Here is a 23015-nt window from a genome sequence, read left to right as displayed (position 1 = left end):
TGACATGTCACCAAAGAGAATGTACAGATGACATGTAAGCACATAAAAACATATTCATTGGCTGGGCACTGTGGCTCACACCTGTAATCCCAGTGCTTTGGGAGGCCAAGACAGGTGGATCACGAGGTCAGGAGTTCAAGACCAACCTGGTAAACACAGTGAAACCCCGTCTCTACTAAAAATAAAAAAAAAAAAAAAAATTAGCTGGGCATGGTGGCAGGCGCCTATAGTCCCAGCTACTTGGGAGGCTGAGGCAGGAGAATCACTTGAACCCGGGAGGCGGAAGTTGCAGTAAGCCAAGATTGTGCCACTGCACTCCAGCCTGGGCAACACAGCGAGACTCTGTCTCAAAATAAATAGATAGAAAGATAGAAAGATAGATTAGACAGACAGACAGACAGATAGATAAAACCACAGTGCATTATCACTACACACTTACCAGGATGGCTAAAATGAAAAATAGTTACATGCTGGTGAGAATGCAGAGAAAATAGGTCATTCATGCATTGCTGATGGGAATGTAAAATGGTACAGGCATTCTGGAAAAAGACTATAATGGTTTCTTAGAAAACTAAACATGACCCAGCAGTCACCCTCAGGTATTTACAGCAGAGAAATGAAAACTTATGTTCACACAAACACCTGTACATGAATGTTTATAATAGCCAAAAACTAGGAAAAACATGAATGTTCTTCAGTGTGTGAATAGCTAAACAAACTGGTACATCCCTACCATAGGATTCTACTCAGCAATGAAAAGGAGTGAGCTATTGATACATGCAGCAACTGGATGGATCTTAAGGGCATTGTGCTGAGTGAAAAAGTCAGTCTCAAAAGGTTACAAACTGTTTGATTCTATTTATATAACATCCTTGGAATAATAAAATGATAGGAAGAAAAGATTCGTGGTTGCCAGGAAGTAGAGAGAGGGGAGCAGAGGTGTCAGTGCTATAAACGGGATCCCTGTGATGGAATTCCTGTGTGTTTTGACTGTGGCAGTGTCACATGGCTCCATACACATATAATACAGTAAATACACATGTGAAAAATACACAAACGCATGCAAGTAAAACTGATGACCTCTGAGTAAGATTAATGAATTGTATCAATGTCAATTTCCTGGTTGTGATATTATACCAATAATTGTATAAGATGTACTGTTAAGTGAAAGGTATATGAACCTACAATTATCTCAAAACAAAAAGTTTTTAAAATGTAGTTACCATATATACATGAGTAACCCATAGAAAAATTGAAAAATAGGGAGTAAAATTATTTTCCACAAGATGTTAAAAGTAGATTATAAATAATTTGTAGAATTTTTACACAGCTATTGCTTTTATTATAGCAGGCTTCCAACTCTTCTAAAATACCTTGGCTTTTAATAGAAAATCTTAAGTCCTTAGTGGTCCTTCCCTGACCCAGCCCCTACGTCCCCCTTGAGCCCTTCTCTTTCCTTTCCCTCGCAGCAGGTCACATGCCAGCCATACCAAACTCCTTATTGTTTCCAAACATGTTGCTCCTTTTCATGGTTCCATATTTGCACATGCTCTTTTTCCTTCCCCCAAAACAGCCCTTACATTCACGTGCCATTTCTAAATCTTACTTAATGTTTAAGATTGATCGAATTAGACTCCCTTAGAAACCTTTGCCTGAACCTCCTCTGTATCCACTCACCCTGATTTGGCATTTAGTATGCTAAATTCGGATTTTTGTTTCCTTGTACCCCAACTGTGAGTGCCAACCAAACAGGGACAAACTCTTACAATCTGTACCCTTCAAGTGCCCAACTCTTGGAGTATATGGTAGGTACGCAATCATATTTATTGCACTTAATTGAGTTTAGTTACTTTAAAGTAAATTTTGAAGGAATAGACTGAGTTGAAATACATACACTTTATTTCTAAAACCTTTATTATACCATTTAATAATTCTAAACTAATTGAAGATTCTTACCTAAATATTTAAATAATAGTGCTTAGGATTAGGACTTACTTTTATTTGGAGCATATTTTATTTTGGAACCTTACAAATTCCCATCTAAAAATCCCAAAGATTTACAGTGGCTTGTTTTGAATATTAATATTTCCAGAATTCAATTAAGGGTTTTTTTTATCTCTTACTTGAACTTTCTTTCAATGAAAATCATTTTCTTGTTAAAAATGTCTTAATGCCATTTATTGGAATTCTAAAATTAAATTATAGTAACATAAAGCTAATTGTTTCTTTCCCTTTGTTAACACTGTAGCTTTTTGAAAGATTGCCAAGTTATTTTGACCTTCAGAGGAGGCTGATGATTTTAGAAGACCAAATAAGCTATCTTTTAGGTGGCATACAAGTTGTTTATATTGAAGAATTACAGCCAGTATTGACACTTGAAGAATATTACTCTCTTCTTGATGTGTTTTATAATAGACTGTTGAAAAGTAGAATACCATTTCACCCTCGAAGTTTGCGTGGTTTACAAATGATCCTTAACAGGTAAATATCTAAGATAGAAGGATTACTTTTATTCCTTCGTCTAGGTGGGTTGTGTGTGTAAATGCATTAAATTGTTTTGTATTTCAATGGGTAGTTCTTAAGAATTAAAGAAGAAAATGCCACTACTTGTGTTAGGAACCCTCTTCTACACTCTAGAAAAGCCAGTATGGGAGGATTGAAGGATTTAATGTCTAGAACATTCTTTGAATATATTGCTGAGCAGATTTACTGGGCAAAGTCAATCCAATGGAAAATATTATAAGATTAAACTAATAGTAAATCAGTAGCCAACATTTGTGGTGTATACACTGTTTGCTGAGCATTGTGTTGGGTAAAACTTATATGCATTCTGTCTTTAGCTCTGACAACCTCACTGTGCAGCAGGTCACCCCTTGCATGTGACAGATAAGGAAGGTCAGAGGGCTTGCAAGTAGGTCGTGATCCTGAAGAAGTGTGTCTTTGGGGGCAGCAAAGCTTTAAGTTGCTGCACTTTTGAGGTGGCTTTTCTTGATGATTTTTTTTATTTTCCTGAAGACTAATAAAACATTTTCTCTGGTGGGGGAGAAGAGAGGGTCAGTGGTTTTTCCTTTAACGTATATTTTATTGCAGTGACAGATATGCTCCAAGCTTGCATGAACTCGGGCATTTTAATATTCCAACACTCTGTGATCCAGCAAATCTCCAGTGGTTTATTCTCACCAAAGCTCAGCAGGCAAGAGAGAACATGAAAAGAAAGGAAGAGTAAGTACTGCCAGTCCTCTGTAAAGTCAGATCATTAAGTCTAACTGACAACTTCAGATATTTGGAACTCATAAATATGGGACCTGGAAACAGTATGAAGCTTAGGAAATTGACTAATTTGTAGATATTCCATATTTATTTATTCCCTACCTAAATTATGTTACCACCATGGACCTCAGTTTGAGAAGTTCAGCTTCTTAAAAGTCAATTCAGAAGCAGAATGAAAAATAAGAATATCAGCAAAGAATTTTCCAGATGGAAAAGACTGGCAACAAGGAAAAGTATTGATTATTTCTTGATTAATAAGAATCTTTATTGTTTAAAATTTTTCAAACTGTTGATATAAAAAGAACTTTATCTGGATCTTAATTAAGTTGAGAAGAAACCTTAAAGTAAAAAAATCGTCTTAAGCCGGGCACAGTGGCTCAGGCCTGTAATCCCAGCACTTTGGGAGGCCGAGGCAGGCAGATCACTTGTGAGGTCAGGAGTTTGAGACCAGCCTGGCCAACATGGTGAAACCCCATCTCTACTAAAAATACAAAAATTATCCAGGTGTTGTGGCGGTCACCTCTAGTCCCAGCTACTCAGGAGGCCAAGACAGGAGAATGGCTTGAACCCAGGAGGCGGAGTTTGCAGTGAGCCGAGATCACGCCACTGCACTCCAGCCTGGATGACAGAGAGAGATAAAGATAATAAACCTTTTAACTGTTGATATAAAGAAAACTTTATCTGCATTTTAATTAAGTTGAGAAGAAACCTTAAAAAATCATTTTAGGCCGGGCACAGTGGCTCAAGCCTGTAATCCCAGCACTTTAGGTGGCCGAGGCAAGGAGATCACTTGAGCCCAGGAGTTCAAGACCAGGCTAGGCAACATGGTGAAACCCTGGGCAATATGGTGGGAGAAAAAAAAAAAAATTAGCCAGGCATGGTGGCACTTGCTTGTGTCCCAGCTACTCAGGAGGCTGAGGTGGGAGGATTGATTGAGCCTGGGTGGCCAAGGCTGCAGTGAGCTGTGATCGCACCCCTGCACTCCAGCCTGGGTGACATAATGAAATCCTTTCTCAAAAAAAATATGTATCATTTTAGTTCCTAAGCAGTGTTGTTTTTATGTTGTTTGTGTCTTTGAAGGAGTCCTATTATAGCCAACAGTTTCCTGTTTTGTAGGTGGTAAGATATTGCTTGATACTGTTTTATGTTATCACCTGTGAAGAAATGAGGTCATTTACTTAGCCATCATTTACTATGACTGTTACGTGCCCAAAGCTGAGATCAATGCCATTGATAGAAAGACTAAGACATGATCTCTGCCTCCTGGAATTGTTTCTAGTAGGAGATGTGAGTGCTGTAAATTTCCCAGTGGTAGCTGCAGCACAATCCAGTGGGAAGAGCCAAAGCTGACACCCTGGGAGCATAGGGGACAAGGGAAGGCAACGGCAGGGAACAGGATGGAAGCTGGAGAGAATGCCAATCCACATGTCCATGGAGGAAAGTTTCAAGGAGAAGAGAGGAGGACAGGGTAATGGGACCTGGTTGTTTAGCAGGGTGCCAGTGGAAGCAGTTCTCCTGCCTTACTGTTCATTTGAGATTCAGTTTCCACAAAGTGCTCTTTTTAAAAGCCAGGAATTTTAAATATAGAGAGAGGCTAGGTTTGGTGGCTCACACCTGTAATCTCAGAACTTTGGGAGGCCGAGGTGGGCAGATCACTTGAGGTGAAACCCCGTCTCCACTAAAAATATGGAAATTAGCCAGGCGTGGTGGTGCACACCTGTAATCCCAGCTACTCAGGAGGCTGAAGCAGGAGAATCACTTGAACCCAGGAGGCAGAGGTTGCAGTGAGCCGAGATCACACCATTGCACTCCAGCCTGGGTGACAGAGCGAGACTGTGTCTCAGAAAAATAAATAAATAGAAGGGATGGCAATTAACCATGGAAGCCATTCTTTGAGCAAGAGACAGCAAGATCATTTTATGTATAAAATAAATGAAGGAGCAGCATCTCTTGTTTTCCTTATGGAACTGATGACAACTCGGTAGGCCAGATCCTATCCCACCCTACCTCTTGATTGGCTGTTAAGTATTTGTTAGTGCTATTTCTTTTCTCAATTTTACGTCTGCTTTAACCCTCAAGAACAATTCTAGCCAACTGTTCATCATTAGGACTGATGATTTTGTTTGCTATAACCTATCAGCTGCTTTTTCTCTTTTTCTCTCTGACCATTTTATAGCTTTTGAGTAATGCTATTACATTGTGAGAGAGCAAAGTAAAAAGAAAAACATTCAAATAGGTCAATTTGTGAATGTTCCGTCCTACCAGTTGCTCAGGCGAATAAAAACCAGCGAGTCGTCTTGATTCCTCTCCCCTGTCTCACTCCCTGCCCCAGTCCACCTTCAGAGCAGACCCGGAAAGAAACTCTCCTCTTCTCTTTTCCTTTCCTGCTGCACCTGGTCTGAGCCTCCATCATTTTGTGATGGCCTCTTGTCTGGTCTTCAGGCTTCCACACTCAGCACCTCCCCAACCCGCAGTGGACTCTCGTCAGAGCAGCAGTGGGAACCTAGTCAGAGCTGTTACTCCTCTGCCCAGTGCCCACAGACCTCTGCCCACTCCCTTGCTTCTCTCAGCTCAGCTCCTGGGACTCTCCTCTCACTCGTTCTGCTGCAGCCTTTTTATCCTCCTCGAGCACTCTTGACATGTATCCGCTCCTAGGCCTGTGTGCTTTCCCCCAGCCTGAGGTCCTCCTTCCTCAGAAATCGCAGCTTCCTCAGGCCCTGCTCACATTCCACCTTCTCTGGCCACACAACTTGCAGCATGGAGCCCCCAGCCTCTGCTGCACTCTCCTCTCCACCTCAGCCGGCCTGCCTTTCTCCATCCACCTCAGCAAATTTGCTGTTTCCTTATTAATGTGTTCTCTCTCTCTCTCCTTCCCAAAAGAAGGTAAGCTCGCTGAGGGCAGACTTCAGTCTATTTTGTTCCCTCCGGTGCCAACTGCGATGGGTGCCTGGCGCACAGGGGGCCTTCAGGAAATACCCGTTGACCTTTCACCTGCTTCCTTAGCCTTTTTCTGGCTCTGGGCCCCAGAGTCCTCATCCCTATACTTAGCCCCCAAGGAGAGGAAGCACTTGCTGCTGGTCCCAGCCTTCCTTCCTGCTCAGTCATCATCCTTGTGCCCCTGACTCTGGGCCCCGGAGCCTCTCCTCGCCTTTGCTGTCTTTCCCTCCTTAGCTCTGCTGTCCCTGTCCTAGTAAGACACCTTCATTATATTCGCAGAGCAGTGATGCAGACTAACTTCTTTCCTTCCGTGAAGCATGTTCCTAGAGAGTGGTTTTCAGATACTTTTTAACTTATAAGGTAGATTCTTAAGTGGAAACGTAGTTTATTTTATTAGGTTCGTGCAAAAGTAATTGCAGTTTTTTGCCTTTAAAAAAAAGTGGCAAAAACTGCAATTCCTTTTACACCAACCTAATAAAAAAGAGTAAAGCTCTCAGTTGTTCTGGTTCAAAAGAAAAGGAGCCAGAGGCCACCCATGCTCACAGGGTCCTCAGAGTAGCAGCTCTGCAGGACCCTCAGCTTGCTGAACAGTTAAAAAAAAAGGGGGGGGGTGGGGGGGAAGCCCACACTATTCTAAGCTGGTATGTACAACCCAAAACTGTATGACTGGTCAGTCCTGTCTCTTGGCACTGCCTGACTGGCATGTAGACAGTGTTTGATGCCTGTGGAGCCCCCCATCCTTTGGAGGCTGGTGATGGCCTAGTTCACAGTTCTTCTGTAGGGTGGTAACAACCCAGAGCAACCTGCGCCTGAGAATCAGCCAGCTCTCCCTAGCAGGAGCATTCCCCACTTATGGTTTTTGTAGTAACCCACTCAGATGTTTCCTTTTACTCTATATCATATATTTCAAATTTTAAAATCACTTAGATAAGTTGGAAACAATCAAAATGTACAGTAATAGAAGAATGTTTAAGTAGTTCTGATGCATGTAGTAGAAAAGTAACTAAAGGCTGGGCATGGTGGCTCACACTTATAATCCCAGCACTTTGGCAGGCTAAGGCAGGAGGATCACTTGAGCCCAGGAGTTCAAGACCAGCCTGGGCTACATGGTGAGACCTCATCTCTACAAAAAATTTAAAAATTAGCTGGGTATGGTGGTGTGCACCTGTAGTCTCAGCTACTTGGGAAGCTGAGGCAGGTGGTTTGCCTAAGCCTGGGTGGTCAAGGCTGCAGTGAACCATGGTCACGACACTGATACTCCAGCCTGGGCAACAGCGAGACCCTATCTCAAGGCCAGGCACGGTGGCTCACACCTGTAATCCCAGCACTTTGGGAGGCTGAGCGTGGCGGATCACCTAAGGTCACGAGTTCAAGACCAGCCTGGCCAACATGGCGAAACCCTGCCTCTACTAAAAATACAAAAAATAGCCAGGCGTGGTGGTGCATGCATGTAATCCCAGCTACTTGGGAGGCTGAGGCAGGATAATCGCTTGAACCTGGGAGGCAGAGGTTACAGTGAACCAAGATCACGCCACTGCACTCCAGCCTGGGCAACAGAGCAAGACTCCATCTCAGGAAAAAAAAAAAAAAATTCCTGCTGACTGTAGAGGCACACAAGGATGAGGAAAGGCTCGTACACGTTATTTCCCTGTTGAGGGGACAGCCCTGGGGAACCTTAACAAGGGCTGCCTTCTCAATGCTTTTCTAAGATTGCGCCTCAGAAGAACTGATGGGTTCTCCTATATAAAGCTTGTGACCCATGGGTCTGGGAAACCCTGGGATGAGACTGTAAGCTTCTAAAAGGAATGAGAATGAGAGTCTTGCCCAGATTTTAAAGATGTATTGTTGGAGAACTATGCAGTAACATGGTCACACTGCAAGGCTTCTCATTTCTAAGCATAGTTGTTAATGTCTTTTCTTGACAAGTGAAAAATACTTTTACAGAAAAAGTCACTCATCCCCTCCTATTGATAGAAGTTTAAGGGTTCTTTCTGTCTAATCCTGGAGAGATTAGAAGCAGGCCCAGCTGTGAAACATTTTCAGAACCATCAGCCCTGACTGCTGTCTGTCTGCTTGAATCTCTAAGAAGCACTGTGTAGGAGAGTAATCTTACAGAAAAAGCAAACAGCACTTAAGAAAGTGATCAGTATTATAGGCCAGGATAACTAACTGCTATGACCATTTCTGTTTTTACTGTCTAGTTCATGGAAATTCTATAGTAACTACTTTTCTATGCAGAGTTTAAGGGTGATTAAATGTAAGATATTTGGACATTTTAAACCAATGAAGTATTTTAAATAGACTGGCTCAGGGACACGACCATGGCAGTTTTGCTTTATTCACGTTGTTAAATGGGCTTGCTGAGTAACTCATGTGTTGGTCTAGATGTAGCACATTGAATCCACTTATCAAAACACCATATCCCTAAGCACTTGCCACCTGTGGGAGAAAGTATTTGAGACACTGAGTTCTGCCTAGAATTGTATACTTTGTAGACCTGAACTGAAGCCCCTGATGGAATAAGAGAGTTGTAACCTCAGGCAGAGGGGAGGGAACAGACGGGGGAGCTGGTGAGGTAGGAGAGTAAGAGGGAAGAGAACCTGTCCTCCTCAGGATCCTGGTTTTCCGTGAGTCTGCTTTTATCTGGGAAATCTTTAGACAGCGTTACTGCCCAAGGTTTAAACTTTAGGTGGGTCCTAAAACTAGGGGTTTTATATTCTTCATTTTCTGCTTCCTTCAGTCACTAACAGCTGCTAGGTAAGGCAATATAAGAGCTTTTTAAATTTTATGTTATTTTTAGCCCTTTACTGCTAAAGACATTACCAAATACTTTTAGAGATCCATGTGACAGAAACTCAAAAGATTTAACACATGATGGCTATTGGCATGTCTTCCAAACGTATAATTTGGCCTTTGTGGGTGGCATTTTCGGTGTTGTGAGTGCAGAGTTATGGCCCCAATATGTAAGAATATATTTACATTGTGTGTTCTTTTATTTGGTTATAGCTTATGACAATATTTTTATTTTCTATATAATAGGTTAAAGGTTATTGAAAATGAATTGATACAGGCATCAACAAAGAAATTTTCTTTGGAGAAGTTATATAAAGAGCCCAGCATTTCTAGTATACAAATGGTGGATTGTTGTAAGAGACTTCTAGAACAATCACTGCCTTACCTACATGGGATGCACCTCTGCATTTCACATTTTTACTCTGTTATGCAAGATGGAGACCTTTGTATTCCTTGGAATTGGAAGAATGGAGAAGCCATTAAGTAACACAGAAATCTGTTTTATTTTTTTAAGAGATAAGAAAGGAACTTAAATTAAAAATATTTAAATCCACAATTTGATATAACAGTATTATTTACATATCCATATCATAAGAACAAAGTTTCTAACTGCTGCTTTAAAAGTAGACTTTTAAAAAAAAAAAGTTAATTTCTGCTAGGAAATGTATTTTAAAAAGGTTTTATAGGCCAGGCGTGGTGGCTCCTTCTCGTGGTCCCAGCTACTTAGGGAGGTTAAGATAGGATCACTTGAGCCCAGGAGGCCAAGGTTGCAGCGAGCCCAGATGGCACCATTGCCCTCCAGCCTGAGCAACAGAACAAGACCCTGTCCCAAAAAATAATAATAATAATTTAAAATAAATAAGTAACTAATAAAAAGATTTTATATCCCAGTCTTACGATGTTGGTTGACAAGGCTAGATAAAAAGATGTTAGAATGAAAGAACGTATTTTTAGTGATATGTAAATGAAGGATTCTACAATAGTCATATATTTTTATATGAATGAGTGTTGGGTTGGGCTGGAGAGGTATGTGTGTATAAATACAAAGGTCTCACATTCAGAGTATAGCTCTGAAATAATGGAACTCTGGTCTGCAATTCAACGTGCATCTGTATAGTTACATCTCATGTAAATATACACACACATATTTTGCAGCCAGTAATTGACAGTTAATGTCCAAAACAGATGATTGATAGGTAGCAAAAATTAGATAACCACCAATTTTGCCCAAGAGAAAGACTGGAAGGACTAAAAGCAGTTGAATATATGGTACTGACATTGTCATAAGCGGTCTGATAACCAGTTTATTAAAACATGTGCATTAACGGAGAATTTAATTTTAAACCCATAATTTATCCTATCCATTAAAATATTATAATTGTTAGTAGTATGAAACCAACAGGAAATGTTTTTGAATCATTTAGCGAGATGACTCATTTGTTTCATGGGCAAACACTATCCAGGAAAATCCTTGCCTGTTTCCCAAAGAGCTCTAAGAAATAGAATCAAGTGTAAAATGGTTCAGACTATTCAGGATTTCTTGTCACTCTTCTCAACCCTGATCTTCCTGTTCTTACTGATGTTTGAAACCCTTTCATTAGCCCCGGCCTGGTTAAAGCCCCTCAGAGTCACCTCTCATTCATCGCAATACAATTTAACCCCAAGTGGTTGATGGTGTCCCCAGCACGGCCGAGAGACCTGATCTCTGGATTCAGTGCTTTTAGCTCTTCGGGTTGACCCTCAGATTCCATCGGGCAATATTTTTAACCAATCCAAAAGCTCTTCAGGTCATTTCTGAAGAGGACAAGGTGGATCCTGGCTTGGAACACCATTTTGGGGCTCTTGCTGCTGAATGAATCAGAAAGGAATTTTTTCTGAAAAGCATTAGAAAGTAAAGGGGATGTTAAAATCAGTTCTTGCAGTATGTTTTATATTTATCTAAGACACTGATTATTTTAAAAGCTTTTACATTCAAATGTGTATTCAAAAGAAGTACTGATTTGTAATTATTACAGTTTGTGTATATCATCCCGTTTAACTGTGCCTAACAACTCTAATTAAATTTTGATTTCTAGTGTAACAAATGTTTCCTGTAAAGATTTTCCAGAGCCAAATAATGGGAGTGAAAAATTCCTTAAGTGTTGTATAAGAAAATATATTAGAAAATCAGGTTTGGATTATACCATTTCCAAAATATACTAATATGGAATCCTCAGTAATATGTTTTGAATTGGATTTTGTCTCAGAAATAATTGTTACATAATAAAGAATACATCAACCAGATAACTGTTTTTTTCTTGTTACCCAACTGTTAGTGGTTTTAGAACTATTGCAGTATAATAGGAAATTAGAAGAAATTGGTACTTGTATATGCCTGTTTGACGTCCTCTCCCACTCTAACATGAAAGAGAAAATTCTGTCCCACCACTGAAAGCTGGCACAGGAGCAGGCCCCTCTCACTGTTTCTACAAAGTCTTGGGTGAGAAGTGGTCTCCAAAGGGACCTGAGCTCTAGCTCAGGCCTGTTCCCACGGGAGAAACAGGCCTGCACTCCCCTGCCCAGGCTGTCGCGGCAGGAAGGCATATGTGCGTCCCTAGGACAGGTTCTTACCAGGCCCTACTTCCTCCTTTCTCTTAAAGGATTCCACCTCCAGGCAGCCTTCCTGAGCTAATGAGAGGGTGGTGGGCTTTCAGAAGTGGCCAGGTGGGACAAAAGGGACCAGGGCTGTCTCAAGGGCCAGCTCGCCTTTGGCATCTCTAGGGAGTAAGTGTTTATCACAGACAGAGGTCCCTGGAGTTAACCCCCTCCAGCTTAGGTCACTGTCCCAGCAACCTGATGCCCCTGCATCCCCCATGCTAACTTGACCTCTTTCATGGAGCCTGCCGCCCCAACCCCTGCTGCCCTGGAGAATTCTGCCCAGGCTTCCCTGGAACAAACCAAGCAGATCAAATCAATCCCATGGAGACTGATGGGCCCCAAGGCTGCAGGCTCCTCTGTAGGGGACCATGGTCCTGGCAACCTCCCACCCACAGGCCAAGGTACAGGAGCCACAGAGGCATCCAGTGAGGCCTGGCAACTGGCTAACCATGAAGTGCCCACCCTGTTCCAAGGCCACCCTCCTACCTGTGCCACCTGGCCAAAGACCCCTACCGCAGGCCCTCTGACATGGCACGGTCACAACAGGTCCCATCCATGGGTAAAAACTGACCCCCATACAGAGTCCCAGTGGCTGCAGATGCTAAGTGACCCCGGGTGCAAGACCCACCCCTCACTTGTCCTCAGTCTCCCCACCTATAAAAGGAGGCACCAAGGCATATTCTTGCCACCCTGAGCAAATCTGTCCCAGGAAGCCAGACTGCTCCCATGGGTGGTCCTTGGCCAGCCTAAGTACCCCTTATTCCATAGCAGTTGGGCAAGAACATGAAGAAAGAAATGGAGCAGCCAGTGCCCCAGACAGATCAGACCTGCTTCGGTGCTGTGGGACCCTTTTCCCCCAAGTCTTGGCTACGACAACCTGGTTCTCTTGACTGCTCAAAACCCTTCCCTCAGGCCAGGTGCAGTGGCTCACACCTGTAATCCCAACTACTTGGGAGGCTGAGACAGGAGAATCACTTGAACCCAGGAGGCAGAGGTTGCAGTGAGCCACTATCGCACCATTGCACTCCAGCTTGGGTGACACAGCAAGACTCCATCTCCAAAACAAAACAAAACAAAAAACGCTTTCCCTCATGGGAACTGTTACGGAGCGTTTTAGGGATTTTCTTCCCTAAGCTGACAGATACTACATATCGGAGGACTGAGGCCCAGACTAGGGAAGAGACTTGTCCAGGGCCCTTCTGCCTGCTGCAGGCAGGAGAGGTGAGATTAGAATCCAGGTGTCCCAGGATCTGAGCAGGCAGAAGCACCCCCGACTCTGGGCAAGCCCACCATGAGGTCAGCACAGGTCTAGGGTCACCACCACGTGAGCCCTCAGAGCAGCACTGCTCCATCTGGGAGGAGGGTAGGCTCACAGCAGAGAAGGACACACAGGGACCTTAGATGTTCCCTGGGTGGCCAGGCACGTCAGTCCTGGCACGATGGTAGGAATGAATGAGCCGGCAGCTGAGAGGGCCTAACTTGCTTCTACAGAACTGCCGTGCAGTTTGGGTCAGGGTAGCACCCTGCAGCTCTGCTCCCCACTGCTCCCATGGGAATTCCGGCAGGCCTCGCCCCTCACACTTCCCACCGGCTAAACTGCTCAGGGAGCCCCATTCTCCCTCTGCTCCAGCCAGGGCACGGGGCGCACTGGGACCACAAACGTGCCTAAGAGTGTCATGCTCGGGGTGATGTTTGCACACCTCTGCCCCAAAGTGCCCACCACCAGGCTGAGCAACATAGTGAGACCCCTTGTCTACTAAAAATAAGAAAAATTAGCCAGGCATGGTGGCACGTGCCTGTAATCCCAGCTACTAGGGAGGCTGAGGCAGGAGGATCACTCGAGCCCAGAAGGTCTAGGCTGCAGTGAGCTATGATTGCACCACTGCACTCCAACCTGGGCGACAGAGTGAGACCCTGTCTCAAAAAGTCCCCACCACGCCACTCATCTGGGGGGAAGTGGCTCAGCAGAGTGTGCTGCCCAAACTAAAAGGGTCATCAGATTTTCACCCTCACAATCTTCAGAAGTGGGAAGCGGTCCGTTTTTCTTTTTCATTTTCTCATTTGTCACTACCACGGGCACTGGCCTAGACCTGTTGGCCGCCTGCATGAGCCAGAGACTTCTAGGTCAGCAGGACAGCAGAGATGCCTCAGGAGGGGCCGTGTGATTATAGGAGGCAGGGATAATCTGTGTAGGTGCCAGCCCTGGCGCCTCACTTTTATCCCCACCCAGAAGTGCAGGATGTTTTTTGTTTTTTGGTTTTTGGTTTTGGTTTTGGGTTTTTTGTTTGTTTGTTTGTTTGTTTTCGAGATAAGGTCCCCCTCTGTCGCCCAGAATGGAGTACAACGGCACTATCTCACCCACTGCAACCTCTGCCTCCTGGGCTCAAGCAGTCCTCCCACCTCAGCCTCCTGAGTAGCTCATACTACCGGTATATGCCACCACGGCCAGCTAATTTTTGTATTTTTAGTAGGATCGGAGTCACTATGTTGGCCAGGCTGGCCTCAACTCCTGGGCTCAAGCAGTCCACCTGCCTTGGCCTCCCAAAATGCTGGGATTAGAGGTGTGAGCCCCTGTGCCCAGCCCATGAAGTGCAGGATTTTTAAGCCTTGGGGTAAAATTTTTGGTCTTTTCCTTTCTTGTCAGTCATCCCATAAACACTGAGGGAGCGCCTCCTGTGTGCAAGCCCTGGCTGGGGCACTGAGGACACAGCAAGGACAAACACACTGCCCTTGAGGAGCTGGCACCGCAGACGCTGACTGTCGCGCAGGCTTCCCTCAGTGCACTGGTTTCCTGTGGCTGACCTAAGTCATCCACTTGGTGGTTTAACACAATAGAAATGGATTCCCTCACAGCTCTGGGGGCCATGCATCTGACATCAAGGTGTCAGCGGGGCTGCTGACCCTCCTCGGGCTCTGGGTGAGATCCCTTCCTTTGCTTCTTGCCCCCAGTTCCTAGTAGCTGTTGGCACTCCCTTACTTGCAGCTGCATTTCCCCTGGCTCTGTCTCTGGTGACATAGCCACCACCTCTTCACAGTGTCCTCCCTGTGTCTCTGCCGGTCTCTTATGAGAACATGTGTGGCTGCCTGTGACCCACCAGATCACCCATGACAAGCTTCACTGGAGCTTAACTCCCAAGAGCCTTAACTGGATCATATACTTTCCTACATGAAGTGATATCAAGGTTCTAGTGGTTAGCAAATGAATGGATGAGTTTGAGAGCCACCACTCTCAACCCTCTACACTTGGTGGCTTGGCCTCAAGAGGGGCCCTGGAGAGGGGACTCCCTTCTAACCTTCCTTTTTTTTTGGAGACAAAGTCTTGCTCTGTCGTCCAGGCTGGAGTGCAGTGGCATAATCTCTGCTCACTGCAACCTCCGCCTCCCGGGTTCAAGCGATTCTCCTGCCTCAGCCTCCCGAGTAGCTGGAATTACAGGCACGCACCACCACACCTGGCTGATTTTTGTATTTTTAGTAGAGACGGGTTTCACCATGTTGGCCAGGCTGGTTTCGAACTCCCGACCTCAGGTGATCCGCCTGCCTCGGCCTCCCAAAGTGCTGGAATTGCAGGCGTGAGCCACACGTCTGGCCTTACCTTCCTTTCCTGGGGGCTCTCCAGCAGCCCTGTGTGCAATATTGAGATTGTCTACATCCTTTAACAATTATTTAACATAATTTAACAATATTTATATTAAACTTCTCATGCTTGTGTTTTTTTTAATTTTTTGAGACAGGATCTGGCTCTGTCACCCGAGCAGGAGAGTGGTGGCACCATCACGACTCACTGCAGCCTTGACCTCCTGGCCTCACGCCATCCTCTCACCTCAGCTTCCCAAGTAGCTGGGACTACAGGTACACGCCACTAGGCCCAGCTAATTTTTGTATTTTTTGTGGGGACGGAGTTTCACCATGTTGCCCACGCTGGTGTCAAACTCCTGGAATCAAGTGATCCACACACCTCAGCCTCCCAAAGTACTGGGATTACAGGCGTAAGCCACCACGCCCTGCCTTAAACTTCTGTTTAAGCCACTGTGTGTTGGCTGGGCGTGGTGGCTCACGCCTGTAATCCCAGCACTTTGAGAGGCCGAGGCGGGTGAATCACCTGAGGTCAGGAGTTCGAGACCAGCCTGACCAACATGAAGAAACCCCGTCTCTACTAAAAATACAAAAATTAGTCGGGCATGGTGGCACATGCCTATAATCCCAGCTACTCAGGAGGCTGAGGCAGGAGAATTGCTTGAACCTGGGAGATGGAGGTTGTGGTGAGCCGAGATCAAGCCGCTGCACTCCAGCCTGGGCAACAAGAGTGAAACTCTGTGCCCCCCCCTCCAAAATAAATAAATAAATAAATAAATCACTGTGTGCTTCTGTTTTCTGATTGGACCCAGACTGATACACTGATTCAGCAATGCCCCCTGCCATGAGTGAGAGGCCAGGCTTGGCTCCTTCCTGGGCACTCCCCAGCTAGAGGCCTATGTGCCCTCAGCCTTTGAATTCCTGCTCGCATGTTGCTTGATCATTTAAAATGGAAAATGTAGTGACTGCTGTCATCCTCGGTGCTGAGAGATAGCAGCCTTGCTCCTCATGACCTTGGCCTTAGCCGCCCACCTCTTCCTCAAAGTAAGGTGCACAGGCTCTGCCTGCAGCTGACACTTCTCCCCAGTCGGGGTAACCCCGATGTGTTCCAGAGGGAAGAGTTGTACAGTCGTGTGGTCTGGATGGCTGGGGCCTCACTGTGTGTCCAGCCCAGCTATAAACCGGCAGGTGGGAAACACTTACGGCCCGGCTGCTGAGAAGAGGGTGTCTGTGGCGTGTGAGCTCTGCCGTGAAGTCGAGGGAGGTGATGGGCATACATGTGGAATGGAGCCAGCGGCCGTTCTTAACTGGGCCCTGCCATTCTCACTCCGCTGTCCCTAGAGTGACACCGTCGAGTGCTCTGCTCTGGGTGTGTCTCTGAGTCCCTTCTCAGTCAGAAGCAATGACAGTCACATTCTCCAGCCTACGGGGTGATGTCTGGCTCCACATGGTTCGAGGCACAGCTTATCTGGCTACCCCCTCGTCTCCCATTGTGCAACCTCAGGGCAGGGCCCATGTCCCATCCCAAGACTGCCTCCCCAGGTGCCCTTGTCTCCCACCGGCCAAAGTCCAAAGTCAGTCCAGGGAGGTGTCCTAGCCCATCCCCCATGTGGGCCTGGAACAGGAGATGGCACAGGCACTGGGCACAGGGAGGAGCTGCCCCCACTGAGTAGTCTCCTTGGGTCAGAGCAGCAGGTAACCCCCCATTTATGAGGGTCAGGGCAAGACCCACTCAGTCTCCCCAGATGTGTCTTAGCCAGAGGGCCAGGCAGAAGTCTCTGAGGGCTGGCTCCAGACATCTTGCCTGCCCATGCTGAGCCCATAGAGACTCTCAGCAGCAGAGGGAGGGAGGAGCAATGGCCCTCTTGGGCAGGTGGCCTCAGCCCCGCAGGGCTGCATACAGCAAGCCCCTAGCCCTAGGAATCTGTTTCCCTCCTCAGCCAGGGCTGGGCTCCCCTTAGGTACACCTCATTCCATGGAGTCTTTGCTGCAGCCTCCAGGGTGGGCACGGAGGAGGGACCACCCACCCATCCCCATCTTCAGCTTAGCTGGCCAGGAAGTGAAGAAGCCAGGCCCCAAATCAAGGCCTACTGGCTCCAGAACTCGATGCTCTGCTCACTAAGGACTGTACACCCAGCATGGCCCCAGGCAGGGAGGTCACCACAGGATGGAGGCCACATGTTCAAGGAAACCACAGAGGGTGTGGGGCCCTGTGTACCAGACCGGCAAGGCAACGGCGCACATATGACAGGGACTGGGCTGAGCCAGGGTTGTGTGCACTTCCCACATCCCTCAAACCCAGGGCCAGGGATCACTGCAAGAGGAGCCAGCCAGGGCCATCTGGTGTGTCCCAACCCAGGGCCCTCCCCATTGCCTGATCTGTAGGGCCAGCCCATCCGGGCCTGGGGCTCACTGGGGACCTCTGTCCCAGGCCATCACCTGGGATGGCTGGGACTCTCTGGTCTGACCAGAACCACTTCCCTGGGGAAAGGTGAGCTCAGCAGTGGGACAGCAGAGAACTTGGATGTTCATGAAGCCATCTTCCGCCAACAGCCTGAGGTTAGAAGGTCCTTCATCCTGAATGGTTGACCAGCTTCCCTAATGTTGGCTTAAGCCCAAGCAGGCAAGGCAGTGGTAAGACAGAAAGAACTTTCTGGCTACCAGAGGCCTCACCAGAGTCAGAATGTGGTAATCCCATCACTTGGGAGGCAAATCAGTCACCATAGAGCATCTCAGGGCCTTGATGGCCACCCAGCTGGACACATGAGGATGTCTCTGGCCTTATTTCTCCAGCATGTAGTAGGTTCTCAGTAAACATGTGAGACAGGTTCACACGATCAGTGTGCCTGAGGGCTGTGACAGGCTCCCAAGGGCCACTTGCCCTTGTCCATGAGGTTGGTATCCAAGTGGCTCGAGTTCATGGGTTCCCCTCCCCCCACCCCTCAACCCCCCATCCATATAGGTCACCGATGGGGACATGCAGGTCCAGGGAGCATGGCTCAGTGTCAGGCCATCACTAAAGCAAACTCCAGCCCACAGGGACCCGGCACAGGGTAGGAACAGGGGCCCTGGGGGTCAAAGGGGAGTCATGCCCTCTGGAGGGCCTTAACATCCTTTGTCAAGGACCCTCTGAATGTCTTCTCTTGGCTTGGCCCAGCAAGCATTGGAAGCCTCACTGGGGAATGGTCATGGGAGGGTCACGGGCACCTTCAATTTCTAGCAGAGAACCCAGAAGTGAGTTTCCCTGCCTTGCTGAGTTCATTTTCAGGGGGCAAGACCCAGTTCCATGCTGAGGGTGCTGACAGTCCTTAGGGTTAGCCCCTTAGGGGCTCCTGGCCCACTGTCCCTGTGCCCCTTCCTGGCCACCACCGGGCACCTGAACACCAGCTTCCCAGCAAAGCCCCCACCCACGGTAAAGAACACTCCGAGGTCTGCCCACCGTAGGCCACAGGGGTTTGGAGGACAGGGACCAGATCAGGTTCTAGCCACATTAATATTTTCCTCCACCAGAGCCTCAGTGTCAAAGGAGCTGCTGGAGGGTCTGTTCAAGAAGAGTGTAGCGACAGAAGCCAAGGAGACTGTCCCCAGCCCTGTCCATCCTGCTCCCTGCCCATCACTCCAGGCCTCCATGTCAGCTCTACCCCCACTTCCCGCCCTCTCTCCCCCACTCTATCTACCTGTGCAGATGGCCTGTCCCTGCAGATGTCTACACCATCTCAGCCCGTGAGCGCTCCCCTGCCCACGCTTCACACTTTCAGAACTGCACACCCTGCTCAAACACCCTCTGTGGCTCCCCAGGACGGAAGAAACAGTTGCAGCTCCTCAATGGGTCTCTTAAAAACCTCCCACTCCCACCTCACCTCTTCCTGCCCATATCTGCAGCCGGACCTGCTGGGCCAGCCAGCACCCTGACCTGCTCCATTTCAGCTTCTGGTCTCCATAGCTTTGCTCAAGCTGTTCCTGCCCTCCAGAATGCCCTCCCCATGCCTCAGCACCCAGTGGCTCCTCCTGTGCCCCACCTCAGCCCTCAGAGCTACGCACACAAACTCTGCAACTGCACTGCATGGAGCTCTGACCCAGGGGAACTTGTCCTTAGCTCCTGGCCTGCAAAGGAAAGCAAGAGGGAGCATTTCACATGGGAGAAGCCACTTGAGTGGCTGGGGGAGAGGCACGGAGCTGGGAAAGAGCAGATGTGAGAGTAGTCCTTGAGTCCGAAGGCACTAGAGATGGTGAGGGAGCAGATAAGGTGGCCGGGGGCAGAGGACTGGGTCTCTCCCTGAACGCCCTGTCCTTTAGCCACACCTGAAGACGCATACCCAGCAGCTGGGGGATTAAGGGAAGGACGGCGCCTGGATGCCCCTGGACAGAAGGGTGCTTGGCTCAGGCCACCCCCAGCCCTGGTAGGAGTATGTTGTCAGTAGGATCCTGTAGCCATCTGCAGCCTGGGAGGCCCTAGCAGGACTTGCCCAGACTCTGCTTGCATGCCTGCAGTGATGGAGCCCTCACTCACTTACCAGGCAGCTCACAAGGTGGGGTGCAGCTCTGAACAAGCAAAACCTCCTCTGAATGGAACTGAAATCTGCCCCTGGGGCTCCCATTGAGCTCCCCACTGACCCCACGGTCCCTGCGGGATAGCCCCTGCCAGACCCTGTGTCTCCTCCTCCAGACCTGGCAGCCTCAGGACACTCAGCTCTTCCCCAGGAATCACCTCCTTGGGGTACAACTCTCAGATGACCTTGATATGGTTTGGCTGTATCCACACCCAAATCTCATCTTGAATTGTCATTCCCATAATCACCATGCATTGTGGGAGGGACCAGGTGGGAGATAATTGCATCACAGGAGTGGTTTCCCCATATTGTTCTGTGGTAGTGAATAAGTCTCACAAGATCTGATGGTTTTATAAGGGGTTTCCCTTTTGCTTGGTTCTTATTCTCTCTTGTCTGCCACCATGTAAGATGTGCCTTTCCCCTTCCGCCATGATTGTGAGGCCTCCCCAGCCACGTGGAACTGTGAGTCCATTAAACATCTTTTTTTTTTTTTTTTGAGACGGAGTCTCGCTCTGTCGCCCGGGCTGGAGTGCAGTGGCCAGATCTCAGCTCACTGCAAGCTCCACCTCCCGGGTTTATGCCTTTCTCCTGCCTCAGCCTCCCAAGTAGCTTGGACTACAGGCGCCCGCCACCTCGCCTGGCTAGTTTTTTGTATTTTTTAGTAGAGACGGGGTTTCACTGTGTTAGCCAGGATGGTCTCCATCTCCTGACCTCGTGATCCGCCCGTCTCAGCCTCCCAAAGTGCTGGGATTACAGGATTGAGCCACCGCACCCGGCCTAAACATCTTTTAAATTACCCAGTGTTGGGTATGTCTTTATCAGCAGTGTGAAAACAGACTAATACAGACCTGGAACCCCCTCACCCTTCCCTCATCTCTGCCCCAAACAGGCCACCACCCCCTGACATAAATTCTGCCTGGAGACATGAAAACCTGAGATTTGGGCTTTACTCAAAACATCACCCTATCACAGCTACAATGCAGCAAGTTCAGCTCACCTGAGTGGGATCTCAGAACAAACCCCCAGGAGCAAGTCAGCTGAATGCATGGCCTGGGCACCCTCCCTGCCCAGGCCTGACAGCTTTTGTCTCTATGGTCTGTGATCCCCAAGGACACTCAACTCCCGAGATCCCCCCAGTTCCCACTCCTGCCACTGGGGGCAGAATGTGAATTCCATGACCAAATAGCCCGTCTCTTCACAGTTGTGTGGCTAAAGAGTCTCTCCACCTGTGACCCTCCATCTCCTCATCCTTTAGGGAGTGGAAGAATGAGATCACCCCCAGATCCCTACTCATCCCACTTCCATCCTCCCTACCCTTTCCCTACCACTCACACAAACATATTCTGGCCTGGGGAGAAGTTACTGTTTTATTAACTGCAAGGCCCCTGTCATCCAACACAGGGCACCAAGTCCACGTGAAGTGGGGCCACACCCACTGTCGGTTGTCTTTTCAAATTAGAGACCCTGAGAGCTCAAACTGATAACTGTCTTGGAAATGGGCAACAAGGTGAACTTTAATAGGAAACTGCTGCCCAGGTTTTTTCATACATCCACTGTCAGCAGAAGAGGCCCTGCCAGGCCACAGGGCAGAGCACTGAGCCATGCTGTCCCACAAAGGCTCTAGGTGGACTGTCCAGGGGATTTGTTGCCCTGGAGACTCTGCTGGTGTACACTGAGCCCTGATCTCCACCCCAGGGTGAACTCAGATTCCTGCTGCAGGCTGGGCTTGTATCCCTCTGGGCAGCTCTATGATACTTGCTGGGGCTCTTGTGGTTGGAGGAGCATGGGGCTTAAGAGCCCAAGCCAGGTTAGGACTGGAGGCCCTGGTCCTAGTCACTCTGCGCGAGAGACCCACAGCCCCTGCCCTGGCAACCTTTCCCTCCAAGGCCCAGGGCCCAGATGACCTTGCAGGCTCCGGCCCTCCCTCTGCCCTCCAGCCTGGCCTGATCTCCGTTGTTTGCTGACCACGTGGCCATGCACAGGTGGATGTCCTGGAGCACGTCATGAGTGCCCACCAACAGTGACACCAAGGACTTCATCAAGGCCACCCTGCAAAGGGCACAGGGAGTGCACACCAGTCCTCCTGCCCACCCTGTGGAGCTGTTGGGCCCTGCCCTCTGCCACCCTCAGAAGCAGCCAGGCCCTCGGGATCAGCCGACCTCAGCCCGGGGCTGACCTCCATGCTACCTCTTGTTCCCAGTGCTTTGTCACAGCCTGTAGGTTGAGCAGGCTTGACAGACTGGCTTGCTCACTCCCATATTGTGCAGGGAGGGAAACTGAGGCCAAGGTAGGCAGAATCCTGCCGAGGTCACAGGACGTAGTGGCTGCAGATTTGAGGCTGGATCCCAGGCCCGTGCCCCCAGCTCAGAAGGGTCAGGGTCCTCCATGGGCCTATGTCCTGGAATAATATAGAAGCCCTAGTCGGAAAGAGACATGGAGCCATCCTAACCTTTGACCTCTGACCTGCCCCACCTGGGATGAAAGGCTCTGGAGGCCTGGGTTCGGCCAAGAATCAGATGAAACCTGGGAGACACCTGCGTGTGATGATTGCAGGGCTGGGCTGGTGTAGCCTGCTGAGGGGCATGGACCCTCCCATGGGTTCATTAGGCACCCATGAACCAGGAGCACCAGGGTCTCCTCTTCTGGGTAGCTCTGCTCTTCCTCGCCCTCAGAAGTCCACTTCCTTGGTACCCAGCAACTCAAGCTCCTCGTGGCAGGGAACAGTGCTCCACTGGCAAAGCCAAGGATGCACTGCAAGGCTGGCTAAGGCTCAGCTGCACGTCAGATTCTGGCTGCACCCACCTGGCATTGCTCTGCATGCCCCACTCCCCTCCGGTGTTCCTGGTGTACTTCAAGTCCATCCTGATGACACGTTTCACCTGGAGCTGCTCCGGTACAACTTGGAGCCACCCAGCACCTGTTCAGGGACACTAGTGGGGCTTTTCCAGCAGCTTCTCCTCAAACCAGGTTCTTTCTGTGTCCCCAGGTCAAGTCTGTGTCCTTCCCCCAGGACGCACTCCTGTACCCGCAAGGCTTCCTCCAGCACTTGGCCAGCCTGATGAAGGAGGGCCAGATCTGTGATGGGGCTGCTTCCCACACTGCCTGAGTCACTCCATGCCTGGAGGGCTGACAGGCAGTACCCAGAGAAAGCACAGAGCTGGGGACAGGGGTGACCCAGCCTAAAAGGGTGGTGTCCACTGCTGGCTTCCTCTAGCCTCAGGCTGTCTCAAAAGGGAGCTCCATGCAGGGCCCCAG

General features: G+C 48.4%; 1 protein-coding gene across 5 annotated transcripts in view; it reads left to right on the top strand.

Moving 5' to 3' along the window:
• The window catches only part of TCAIM (T cell activation inhibitor, mitochondrial), a 70945-nt gene extending 59662 nt beyond the window's left edge, over positions 1-11283 (top strand). For 4 of the 5 annotated variants that reach the window (XM_023231380.1, XM_023231379.1, XM_023231382.1 and 1 more), the window contains 3 exons: positions 2249-2481; positions 3091-3222; positions 9247-11283. In XM_023231380.1, coding sequence (XP_023087148.1) covers positions 2249-2481; positions 3091-3222; positions 9247-9487 — 606 coding nt within the window. In that variant the 3' untranslated portion in view covers positions 9488-11283. The remainder of the gene's footprint in view (positions 1-2248; positions 2482-3090; positions 3223-9246) is intronic. The other variant, XM_023231381.2, reaches the window with a different exon arrangement.
• Positions 11284-23015: the final 11732 nt, after the last annotated feature.

Source organism: Piliocolobus tephrosceles, chromosome 2, assembly GCF_002776525.5.
Source record: "Piliocolobus tephrosceles isolate RC106 chromosome 2, ASM277652v3, whole genome shotgun sequence".
NCBI classification, from domain to species: domain Eukaryota; kingdom Metazoa; phylum Chordata; class Mammalia; order Primates; family Cercopithecidae; genus Piliocolobus; species Piliocolobus tephrosceles.
Note: the sequence above shows the minus strand (reverse complement) of the source record. Positions and strands in the feature narration are given on the sequence as shown.